This window comes from Rhinolophus hipposideros (assembly GCF_964194185.1).
Source record: "Rhinolophus hipposideros genome assembly, chromosome: 10".
NCBI classification, from domain to species: Eukaryota; Metazoa; Chordata; class Mammalia; order Chiroptera; family Rhinolophidae; genus Rhinolophus; species Rhinolophus hipposideros.
The window spans coordinates 65,370,986-65,384,685 of NC_138056.1; the positions used below are offsets into that span (position 1 = coordinate 65,370,986).

General features: G+C 36.2%; 1 protein-coding gene across 6 annotated transcripts in view; it reads right to left on the reverse strand.

Annotated features, from left to right (window-relative positions):
* MTMR2 (myotubularin related protein 2) overlaps window positions 1-13,700 on the reverse strand; it is a 95,335-nt gene that overhangs the window by 40,158 nt on the left and 41,477 nt on the right. Inside the window, exon 1 of one of the 6 annotated variants that reach the window (XM_081061611.1) lies at window positions 3,239-3,347. The exons of the other annotated variants lie outside the window; for them this stretch is intronic. Within the exon in view, the coding sequence (XP_080917737.1) occupies window positions 3,239-3,289 (51 nt within the window). The 5' untranslated portion in view covers window positions 3,290-3,347. Of the gene's footprint in view, window positions 1-3,238; window positions 3,348-13,700 lie in introns of those variants that run through there. 6 annotated transcript variants of the gene reach the window in all.

The following is a 13,700-nucleotide window of genomic DNA, read 5'->3' on the forward strand; positions in this document are numbered from 1 at the left end:
AAGGGGATGTTCCAACACTCCACTGGAGCAAAATAAATACACAAATTTGGGTGCATTAGAGTAGGTAAGAGGAACTTTGCCAGCATCACCTTTCCCCCCAAGGCAGCACAACTTAGAGAAAGAGGAGATTGGGGATCCCTCCTGTAGGGGAAAGGGAGCGCAGTGAGTGAGCACCAGCTACCACCACTACTGTGGGAGTGCTGCTAAAGCAACCCATCTCTCACCCACAGCACCCAGAGCATCAAAGCAAGAGCTCCATGAGTGGGGGCATGAAGGTGTTGGGGAAAGAGGCAGTTAAGAGGATCAGAGAGCATTAAAGGGATGCAGTTCTCTGTGTTCCAGAGTCTCGCAGGAAGACCACCCATAAGCTGTCGGGAAAACCTCACCCAAAAGATCCCCTCATCTACCCCATGAGAACCCGCAATTCCCCAACAGCCAAAGCCACACCTTCCCCACTCTGTGGCTACCTCCTGGTATACGTTCCAGAAGGCAATGGTGGAAGCAAGCCCAGGTAGACGGAGAGTGTGTGCAGAAAAACCAGGGTCTGTGGACAAGAGACAAACCACAATCATGAGCTGTAGTGCCACCTTTGGGACAAAGAAAGAGAGGTTCCCAACAGCTGGTTTGGTCCATTGTAAGATGGAGAGAAGACACACAGCTTAAAAAAGAACAAAGAAGTGTGGAGCAGGTGTATGCATACGAGGTCAGAGAAAGCCCCAGAAAATAAGCAGAACCAACAAAAAGAATCTTTCACCTGAAGGCAGCTAATAAAGATTAGAGGAGATGACAGCTACTTCAAATGCCAAAAACAACAATGCAAAACTGTAGGAAACATGATATTACCAAAGGATCGTAAGAATCCCCTAATAACTGAACCCAAAGACACAGAGATCTGTGATTTACCCAATAAAGCATTTAATAAATAGATGTTTTGAGGAAATCCAATGAGCTACAAGAAAATCAAGACAATTTAATAAAATCAGAAAAACAATACATGAACAAAATGAGAAATAAACAGAGATAGAAATCATAAAAAAGAACCAAACAGAAATTCAGGAGCTGAAGAATTCAATGAATGAAACGAAGAATGCAAGAGAGAGCATCAACATCAGAATAGAACAGGCAGAAGACAGAAACATGAGTTATAGGATAGGAATTCTGAAATAACCCAGTCATAGGAGAACCAAGAAAAAAGAATGAAAAAGAGTGAGGAACCAAGACAGCAAAGCCAGACGGATTCATTAGGTTTTTCTGCAGTCACATGTAAATATCTTTAGTGGAGAAAAATTATATAACTCTCAGATATGAGAGGAAGCGAGAAATCCCCTCCTGGAGAAATCCGCTGGAATATATAAAATACTTTTCTCTTACTAGGCCAAAATAATGTTACTAAATGGCTATTCAATCTGTTTTCTATCAGATACATTAGATCTCTGTCCCTTAGGAGCTCTGGCTATATCAATAGATAAGATTATCTAAGGTCTACTTTTTGATAGTATCTAATAAATATTTAATCCTTTTCTTATTATCAGGAAAAGTCTACTGATCACATTAAAATCTTACTGGTGGAAAAAGAAAAAAAACCACACACGCAAATTTATAATTATTTTTTCATTCCTAAAACATAATCAATTCAGTTTTGCTTTTTCCCCAACGATGTATTCCCCCATTGTCTTCCATGCCCTGTTTATCAAACTATTTTCAAACTGCCCAGTAACTTTCCATGTGACTTTAACTTACCTCCCTTCTCTTCCTCTCTGTCTGATCAGGAAATTACTATAAAGGGATTTCAGAAACCTTGTCTATAATGATGATCTGGAAGTTGGCAAGTTTATGGGTCAGTTTTCACATGGAATGTCAGATGACAGAAAAACAGGAAAGAATTTTTCTGAAATCTGCAAAACACTAAATTAAAATCACTTGAAAGGGAAAAACGAATCTGTGGAAGTTATGAACTATCCCCCACAGTTTCTTTACATACTAAAACTGTAAAGGAAAAAATAATGAACTTATTTTTCACTGAATAATTCTATTAAAGAGTACTGTTTACATCAATTTTACTTTAGTCTATCTTTTAAACAACTTGACTGTGTTGATGTAAAAAAAATGTCCAAACTTATAAAGAAGCTTTATAAGAGTTTATTTGAGCCAAACTGACAACATATGCCAGGGAGCAAGATCTCAAATGCTCCAGAGAATAACAGTTTTGCAGCTTCTTTTATGCATTTAAAATTAAGCAGGGAGGGTAAGGAAGATTGCATGAAGGTGGAGAAAGCAAAGCAGGAATCAGATTACAAAATAGTTAAGATTACATGCATGCTCTCATGCTTTAGAAGGAGGGGTTAGAAAGGGGGAATTTGAAAGGTGTGTTAACCTAGATATGCACAAACAACAGACAGGCAAAGATAAGCCTTTTACTAAATAAAGAAGTTATATGTCTAGTGCATGACTACCCACCATCACAGTGCCCTGTTAGGAATTCATAATCAGATGGTCTCGCGAAGTTATTTTCCATAGAACCCCTTTTTCTTCCACAACTGAGAAGCCACAAAGTAGGCAAATGAATCATACAAACAAAAATCTGAACAGGGGAGAGCCAAAGACTGGCATCTGGTATGGATCTTACAGGTTATATATTTGAAAAAAGTACTACATCTCAATTCGGGCACAAGGAAGCTTGTTCTTTTTATAACACAGCCAACGATAGGATCAGACCTTGTATCGATATGGTTTTCAGCTGAAATAACAATTAGCAAGAGATGGATAACATCATAAATTCGACAACAACAAAAAAGGATGAGTATCTAAAGAGGAATAATCCGGAAAGCATCACTTCATGCTATGGGTTGAATTGTGCACTGCCCCCCTCCGCCCCCACCCCCTCACCCAATAAAGATAGGTTGAAGTCCTAACTGACAGTACCTCAGAATGCGACCTGATCTGGAAATAGGATCATTGCAGATATAATTAGTTAAGATAAGGACCCCTAATCCAACATCACTGTTGTCCTTGTAAGAAGACAGCCCTGTGAAGGCAGAGAGATACTGGGAGAATGCCATGTAAAGAGGTGGATCCACAAGCCAAGAAAAATCAAGGACTGTTGACCTTCACCAGCAGTTAGGAGGGAGGTAAGGGAAGCAGAGTTTGGCACCCCAAAATATGCCTTTTGGGAGACTGTTTTTAGCTCGTTATTAACTAACAAAAGACTCAGAAAGAACCATTGACCCTCCCCGCTTACCTGCCTGAAGGAATTTAGACAGAGCCCTGTTCCAGGAAGGGAGATCTCCATCACAGATAACTACAGTTTAATATGAGCTGACCTGTGACAGACAGAGAGGGCTCTAGCAAGGCCCTTCTGTTCAAAGTCCTCTCTGCGTCCCATTGTTAAAGACAGCCCAGCAAACATTTACTTACCAAACATTTGCTGTTTCATCTCCCTGTGAATCACCTTCCTGCCTTTTGAAGTCCACACTACAACCACCCCCACCACCCCTGGCCCCTTGGCTCCAGAGCGCACATAAACTTCAACTGCCCAATGGCTCTTTGGGTCTCATTCTTAGGACACTCCGAGTGTACAGAGAGTGCCAAAAAATATGTGTTCACATTTTAAGAAAGGAAACAACTGTATTAAAATTGTAATACTCAATATATACCGATAATAAAAGATGAATACAAGTCATGTGTATATATTTTTTTGGCACCCTGGTACATCCATAAAATAAACTTCAGATATTTTCCCCTGGTAATCTGTCTCTGTTAAATTTTATTATTAGCCCCGCTAGAAGAACTTTGAAGGTGGGAGTAAAGTTGTTTTTTACACCTCCACAGAGGTATGGCACAAATTCTCCCTCAGAGTCCTCAGAAGGTACAAACCTGCCAACGTTTTGATTTTAGATTACTAGCCTCCTAAAAGAAAAATACTGTTTTTCTACCCTACTCTCAATACTTTTGATACCAGATGTATGGGTTTTTCCACACCAAGCAATTCTCCAGTTCATGGCAGACACCAACTGGATATCCTACAGTAACACCCAGAGTTTGTACAGACCCCACATACCATGTTTCCCCGAAAATAAGACCTAGCCGGATGATCATCTGTAATGCATCTTTTGGAGCAAAAATTAATATAAGACCCGGTCTTATAGTAAAATGAGGCCGGGCCTTATATTAATTTTTGATCTAAAAGACACATTAGAGCTAATGGTCCGGCTGGGTCTTATTTTCGGGGAAACACGGTAGTTCAGGGCTCAGTTCCGCAGGACTGCTCCCCACTTCAAATGCTAATCTCAAGTCCCAGGCTGTCATCTGTACTTCTGACCAACCATCCAACAATCAGGGGTTCGCACAACCCCTCCCCAGATTCAATAAATTGCTAGTATGGCTCACAGAACTGAGAAACCGTTTCCTACATTTACCAGTTTATCATAACAACTAACAACTCAGAAACAGCTAGATGGAAGAGCTGTATAGCGCAAGGTATGGGGCAGGAGGGTGTATGGAAATTCCGTGCCCTCTCTGGGGACATCACCCTCCCAGCACCTTAAAGTGTTCACCCATCCGGAAACTCTCCAAAATTCTTCAGTTTGGATGTTTTTATAAAGGCTTCATTACTTAGACGTGATTGATTAAATCATTATTGGCCATTAGTGATCAACTTAACCTCCAGCACCAATCCCCTCCATGGGGATGGGAAGGGAGCTGAGAGTCCCAAACCTCTAATCACAAGGGTGGTTCCCCTGACAACCAGCCCTGTCCTTAGGGGCTTTCCAAAAGTCACCTCATTAACACAAACTCACCTGTGGTTTAAAGGGGTGTGTTATAAATAACAAGAGATACTCCTTTCCCTTTTATCACTCTGGAAGTGCTTCAGAAGCCACCGGCAAAAATCAAATATTATAACAAGATGCTCCTGTGGTTCGTATCACTTGAGAAATTACAAAGGTTTAGGAAGGAGCTCTGGCCAGGAGCTAAGGATGAAGACCAAAATAAGTATTTCTTATTATATCACAATATCACACTCCAGAACTGTGAGAGAATAAATTTCTGTTGTTTTAAGCCATCCAGTTGGCAGTACTCTGTTACCGAAGCCCTAGGAAATAAATACACCTAATATCAAGAAAACTTTCAAATTTGAATCTTAAAATGCAAGCTGTTCATAACTGCCAAAACTTGGAAGTAACCAAAAGTCCTTCAGTAGGTGAGTGAATAAAGAAACTGGGGTAGGTACATCCATACAAAGGAATATTATTCAGTGATAAAAAGAAATGAGCTATCAAGCAACAAAAAGATATGGAGAAATCTTAAAAGTGTATTGCTACGTGAAAGAAGCCAATCTGGCTATGTATTAGATGATTCCAACTCTGATATTTCGGAAAAGGCAAAACTATGGAGACAGTAAAAAGATCAGTGGTTGCCAGGGGTTCAGAGAAAGGGAGGGAGACAAATCAGTGAAGCACAGAGGATTTTAGGGCAGCGAAACTATTCTGTATGACATGGTAACAGTGGAAACATGTCATTATACATTTGTCAAAACCCACAGAATGCACAAGACCAAAAGTAAACTCTAATGTAAAAACTATGGATTTTAATTAATAATCATGTATTATATTGGTTCAAGTATAACAAATGTACCACACTAATACAAGATGTAAACAGAAGAAACTGTGGGGGTAAGGAGGAAATAACATAGCACTACAGCTTTTTAACTTTTTTTTAATAACTGAGAACATTAAAATATTCACAGTACAACTACCATCTATTAGCAACATCATTTCATAAAAGAAAGAAGATTTTTAAAACCCAAAATTAGAAAGATAGAGTCTTGGGATAAAGGACAGTCCTTCCCAATAAAGGATGGCTCATAACAGAATATCTGCCAAAACCAGAAGAAAAGTAGACAGGTAGATAGATAAAATATTCTCAATTACTTTCATTTCGCCTCAAACCAAGGAAAAGGTCATCATGAACTGGCCAAGTTAATGTACTGTTTTCAAAAGACCATTATTCATTTAGTGCTCATAATACCCCTGGAAGAGAAGTAGTGTTCTTATTCCCATCTATAAGTGGCGTAATTGACCCTTGCAGAAATCAAACGCTTTTCCAAAGCGCCAGACACCTTGTTGAACTTGAATAGATGCATGACTGTACTGAGACTACAATCATGACATGGCAGCATCCTTGTGCAACTGTATCACAAGCAACTGATATGATGGATCAGGGGCTGAGAAAGAGATCAGGACCTGAGATGAAGATGTGGGAATCATCCATAAAGAGATGATGGCTAAAGCCATGAGAAAGAAGGACCATAAGGAAAAAGGGACAAGGGGGATTAGGGGGTAACAGATGAAGGACACTTTAGCGTCACCTCGTTTAGCTGAAGAACAGCAAAGTACACAAAGGAGGGGCCGTCAGATAGAAAAGAAGTGAACCATAAATTGTAGCCAGGTGTGAAACCTGTAGTCATCATCTTGGACTCATCTCCCCTCCTTATCTGCAACATTCAGGCAGCTTTAACACATTATATCCACATATATATTTTTTCAAATCTACCCTTTACATGTGTCATTACTCTGATATACAACCTTATAACTATAAAAGTTCTAAGTAGAAACTTTTAAGAAAGAGTTTCTGTATACCAAATACTAAGAGAGTAATCAAGTAGTAGAAATACTGGTGATTTAATTTTTTCCTTTCTCCTATTTCTATTTGCCATAAATTTTTTATTACTTTGGGAGTTTTATAGTAAAAAAAAAAATACAAAAAAACAAAAAGACTCTCAATGTTATTATAAAAGACAAAATTTTACAAAGGAGAGTTAATGGTAACTTTGGAGAGAAAAATTTTAGTAAAATGGAAATCATGAGAGTTTAGACTGAAGTCATTTCCCGATTAAGAATGGAAATGAGGCAAATGTGAACATTTTCAAATGGATTTTGGTGGCCCTTTGATGAAGATAAATTAGTGACTGCTTACTTTCTTCCAAATTTTCCTCATATACTCTTCTAAGTTTTTTTCAACATTGTTCCCTCTCTCAAGACTTTTATCTAAATATCTCACAACAGAATTTTATTTATTTTTTAATATCATAATAGGCTAGAAGGGTCAGAGATGGGGCTAAGTAGTCTATGATTAACAGGCTGGCCATGATTTGTTTCACTGAAGAGCAAAGGAAGTATATTCCAGATATGTGAGTCAGCATGAGTGGAAGTGGGAATGAGCACATTATGTTTAAGGGACTATGAGAAGAAACCCCCTAACTACAGAGGGTTTGGGAACAGTTGCAGATACAGCGTGATAGTGGTGATGGGACCAAACATGAAAAACCCTAAATACAACGCTCTGCACTTTCTACTAAAGAAACAGAGATCCCCTTGAAGAATTTTTAAACAGGGCTATCACATTATGAAAGTGATGTCAGAGGAAGAGAAGCCTGGTAAATGCATTAGCTGAATAAGAGAAAGGCATGACTATCAGACATAAGAAATAGGGGACAATTAAGAATGGAAAGCAAAAGGGGAAACGGGCATTTTTCCAAAGATACGACATTTGATAAAAGGGAAAACAGCTCAGTATTTCTCATTCTCTTCCACTGATTCAGCCAACAAACTTTTCCTGGGCACCTTCTAGGTTCGAGAATAAGCTCTAAAGATACAATAGTAAACAAGACAGATATGTCTGCCCTCAAGGGGCTTACAGTAATATTCTTTTTTTCTCAATAGTTTACTTTTTCTTTAAACTCCTGTTTTTGTAAATGGCCTCCAAATATTTTCTAGTATTTTCAAAGGTAGTAGCACTTTACTTACAGCGTAGACTGCTTTAGAAGTCTCTCTGCTCCAACGTACAGATACTTCATCATAGCATCTATCATACAATATAACTGACTTGCTTACCTCTTTTCGCACTACTATACTCTAAGCTTCATGATGGCAGAGACCATCTTTCTGGACACTTTTTTCCTAGAACTCTCAGGAAATTGCAAGAAAGTGCAGTAATTAGTGAATAAATGCACAGATTTAATCTGGAACTATGAATAAAACCCAGAATTTCCCTCTTTTATTTCCCAAATGTAGCTGGCAAGTGGTTTCAAGTTTCAGTCAGTTAGGAGTGCTCCTCAAACTTTTCCACCAGTTAAATACAGCAAATAGGAGGGCAAATGTTCCCAGTGCCTCATGGAGCTTGAGGACATAACTGACTACAAGTACAAAACAGCTTTGACGTCACATTCATTCAGGCACTATTCAATACACTAGGAATATAACAAAGGTTCGTGGCTTTGCAGCGTTTAATTTGAGAGAGGGCGGATGAACAGTAATCAAATAAACAAGAGAAGGTCCTTACCATGTTAGCACAATAAAACTTTTAAAAATCTTTTTATAAAATCTTTTTATTTTTTAGTTCACAATAATCTTTTCTTTTTACGGTTAATATTTTGGGGTCGTATTTAAAAATTCCTTCCTGACCCACGTAATATTTTATTTTCTTCTAAAATTTAAAAATTTTGATTTTTAAAATTTTAGTTTTTAATCTAATGAATTCAATTTTTGTGTGTGTGAATTAGGAACCAAACTTCTGTTTTGGTTTCAACATGGCTAACACAACATTGATTACAAAATAGTTTATTCTTTCCCTACTGATTTGTTATATCATCTCTGTCATATACAAGTTCCAGCAAATATCATTCTGCTCCTAAACTGTCACTGATCTATTCCTATTCTAATTACTTTAGCTTTATATCTGATTAAATAAGTCTCCCCTCTTCATTTTCCTTCTTAGGTAATCTTGATCTTTTATCTTTCCATATAGGTTTTAGGATCAGCTTCCCAAGTTCTGTAAGACAAACTTTCAAATTTCATTTGAAATTATATTGAATTAACAGATATACTAAAAATACGTGACATCTCCAGGCTATTCTGTCTACTCATCTACTTAGGTATTTTTACGTTCTTTAATAAAATGTATAACTTTCACCAAAAAGTTCTTGCATATCTTTTATTAGACTTATCCCAAATAATGTAAATTCATTGCTTTTATTACTGGAATCTTTCTAAAATCACACTGCCTAAACATTTTTGCTATGGTACAGAAATATGATTTATCTTTTTAAAGTTATCTTGTTTCCAGAAACAGTTTGCATATAGATTTTTCTTAAATTTCCCCATATAGACAATCATTTGTAAATAATAAAAGTTCTGTTTCTTCCTTTCATTTCTTATCTATTATTTTCATATTTTACTGGCTAGGACTTCTAGCTAATGTTGAATAAAAGTGGTGATAGTAATCATTACGTTTCTAAGTTTAAAGGAAATGTTTCTAACATTTCCACATTAAGTATGAGGCTTTACTGTAGAGTTTTGATAGATATCCTCTATCTGGCTAAAGCTGTATTCTTTTTCAGTTTCTAGGTTCTTAAGAGTTGAAGTTATGAGAGATGTTGGTGTTGATCATGAATAAGTGCCAACTTCAATCATTTTTCTTTTGCCTATTGAAATAGTTATGTGTAACAGACACTGTTTACTGTCTACCTAATATCTGCTCTATGAGCCTTAACTCATTCTGACTAGATTTGTATACTTTAAGAACATGTCAATATTACATTCATGGACATACTCTAGATAAGAAATAATCCTCTGGTCTTTGGTTCATAAAGAAAATATGAATAACGTAACACAAATTTTGAAGGGATAATCACATTTACTTGATTAAGCTTATTAAATATTTCAAAATAAGGGTAAATGGTTAAGAACAAAATCCAAAATATTGTAACTTTTATCTCATATACTATATATATATCTATATAAATTATAATATATATACTCTGAGATCAAACAGACCTAAAATAAAAAGATAAAAGACGTAAAATACAATTCCATTTTAATATTTGATTCTGAATTGCAGACAAACCTTGGTTTAAGTGCCATTTCGTAAGCGTAACAATGGAAAGGAAATACTACACAGTTTGACTTAATTTATCTTTTAGTCACCACCATTTAGGAAACATACTTTAATTAAAGCCCAATGTCATACAAATTACACTTTATAAATTAACAGAGCTATGCATTTGAATTTTAAAATTCTGTATTTCATGGAATTTATTCTTTGTCAGCAAATAAACCATCCAGACACAAGTTCCCTAGGTTCTCAGTTCCACCAAATGTCAAACTTTAAAAATATGTTCTTATTAAAGAAAGCCTAATGTTTAAAATTGCCAATGAAAAAATAACAATTTGCATCATTAAAAACTCTGTATGGCTGTACACTTGAAACTAATATAATATTGAATGTCAACTATAATTAAATATATATATACAGTCATGGGATTTAAAGAACAGCATAGGGAATATAGTCACGGGATGTAAAGAACAGCATAGGGAATATAGTCAATGGTATTGAAAGAGCTGTGTAAGGTGTCAGATGGGTAGTACGTAGACTTGTTAAGGCTATCACTTTGTGAGGTGTATAAATATCTAATCATTATGTTGTTTTGTACACCTGAAACTAATAAAAAATCTTCCAACAATATAAACTCCCCCCAAAAAAACCTCTATATGAAAGGATTTTTTTAAAAGATTTTTCAATGAAAGTAAAAAGTTTCACTGCCAAGTAAAGGGCGAATGAAGCAAAGAAAAACACTCCACAATTATGTCACTGATGTAGCATGATACAATTTACCAAGCTGTAATTTGTGCTCAATTTTTCAGAAAATATGTCTACTGGATTATATCTGTATATTACTTTTTCCACAACAAGGTGGAAATAAGGCTAACAAAGTGAAAAGTAATACAAATAGAATTCCATTTGGAAAAATACAAGTTTAAGATATCTAGAATAGCTCCCTACTCCCACTGATTTTCCTTTCTGCTTTACTGGTTGCAGAGACAACAAATTTTGTTTGCATAAGAAATCCTTAATAGAAGCTTTCACATTCAGCTGTTAATCTACTATAACACTATCCTTTCTGGAAAGTGTCACTGCATGGCATGGGTAGCAGAAAATTTATACAATTTAACATTTTCAATGAAATTGGATTAGCTTTTCAATGTATTGAGTTTTCTGTTGTTACTAAAGGAACTTATAAAATGTTGATTGAGGCTTAGGGCAAGGATAAAAATGAGACTATATGGAGAACTCAAAGCATAGAGGTTAACCAAATCTGTGAAGGATGATTTTTCAAAACCATGCCCCTCATCTCACACACACAGCCAAACCATGGTTAGTCAAAAAGCAACACATAGCTGTCTGTGGTTAGTTTTATCTATAATTAACTAGAACACTACAATTTTATGGCGGCTAAAGGTATAAATACTAAAAGCAAAATATCATCAATTAACGAAGATGAGGAGGGGAAGATAACATTTTATTACAAAACTTCTCTTTTTCTGATTATTTAGAAAAAGCAATTCTAATTTATTAAAGAAGTTACATTAAAAACTGCTATTTCCACCTCAAAAATGTATTAAAGATATTCTTGTTAATTAAGAAAATCTCACTTCGCAATTGAAAAAACTTAACAGCAAAATCATGGAAATACAGTCTTTCAGGGTAACGTGCTGTACAGGAATATGACCAAATAAGGGCAACCCCTAGCTATGGGCCTCTAAACCCATGATTTAATTAATCTCTTCTGAATATCAGGTCTGTCATTGGTTAAATGAGGTAATAAAATCTGTCTCCAGGATTGTTGTGAAAGTTAAATGAGATGAGTTATGTATAAATGTTTATCACAGTAGCAGACTAGATATTTTTTCAGTTATTAGAAGCACATCCTTCCTCCTGAAAAGAGCAATTTATATTTGAAATAGGCTGCATTTTTTTTTTTTAAGGAGGGCGCTGCTCACAGTGGCCCATGCAGGGATCGAACTGGCAACCTTGGTGTTATTAGCACCACCCTCTAACCAACTAAGCTAAACAGCCACTCCTGCATTTTTTAAATGATACTAACATTTAAGGTAATGTTACTCATTCATCTTCCACCCACAAGAAGAAAAGACTATGATTCAAGCAAAGATACATCTAACAATCAAAGATATCTTTAAGAATGAGAAAACAGGCAACAAGAAGCTTAATGTTAGTTTTCTTTTTTCCTGTGCCCCTTTAAGCACATTACTATGGAAAGTACAATTAACCTTTGTTGCCCCAAACTATCTTCTCCTTAATTTAACATTTAACAACTGTCTCTTCATTCATCTAATAAAAATTCTCTAAGGGTCCCATAAAGGTGTAAAAGATGCTAAATTAATATAGCACTAAGGGGGATAATTCCTGCAGTCATGGAGCTGATGTACAAATTCAACAGATTCCCTTGGAACCCTAGTGCTAAGACAGTCAATAATTTAGGATATTTTTATATCTAATAGTAAACCTGAAGGAACAACAGGCATAAAATAAGTTTGCTCTGGACAAACTTGCATATATGATCTCCCTACCCACAATATTATCTCCAAATAGAAAGCATGCAAATGATCTTTTGCTTCAGAAGGAAAATAAAGGTACTTTGTTACCTTTTCTTTTTTTGGGTTTAAAAAAAGAAAGAAAAGAAAAAAGAAAGATCTCGGTTTCTAATACCATCCTCCAATATAAGAAATTTAGGCTACATGAGAAATGGATGGATGATTCCAGAACTGGTACAAGATGAGTCTGGAGCATCTTGTACTGCCAGAAAGTAAAGAAGAGTATTAAGAGAGGGAAGAAAAAAAATAAAAACCCAAACCAAAACATCACAATGATGGCAGTATGTAGGAAGAACATAAGATTTGACTTTAAAAAAATCCCAATTTGGAGATCTGGAGCTGGAACGGTATGAGCACAAAAGTAGTACTGAATTGCAATCCAAAATATAAAATAAATATCCAGGGGTCTAAACTGATATAAATAAGCAATTGCATAAATGAAAGAGAAGAGACAAATCTCCCATGCAGAAAAATTACAAAAAAAGTGTATATAAATGCTCCACTCTCAATAAGGTAGACCATCAATCCCCACTCCTTAAGTGTGAGCTATGCACAGCCACGTCCCTCTACAGAGTACAGCACACGGAGAAGGAGGGAAAAAGAGTATTTTACTGTGAACAAAAGCACACTACTACTACCCTAACCAAGGGATTAGGGTTAACATCAACAATGATAAATCATGTTGATAACATGTACCCTTAATATGTTGTGATAAAAATGGCTCTTTACCTCTGTGGTCTTCTTTCCCAAAACATATAACCCCAATTTAGTAATAGGTAAAATATCAGACATTCTGCAAAACACCTCTTCCAAACATTAGGGTCATCCAAAACAAAGTCTGGAGAACCTGTCACAACCAAGAGGCGCCTAAGGAGACATGACTATCAAATGTAATGTGGTTTCCCGGATGGGACCCTGGAACAATAAGGACATTAGGTAAAAACTGAGGATATCTGAGAACAGTATGGACTTCAGATAATAATACTGTATCAACACTGGTTCATTAACTGACAAATGTACCATACAAATATATGAATAACAGGAAAAATGGCAGTATACAGGAATTCTATACTCTATCAAACTTACCGAATAATAAATAAATTATAATATTTAATATACAGATTAACATTATGACTCTCATTCCATCCCAGTGTAACCCAGTCCCACTTATTTATGGTCCATATGGCATCCTGAGGAAATGAAGGAGTCTGCATGCAGAGACGCTGACAGTGAAGGCTTCCTGTCATCACTGTG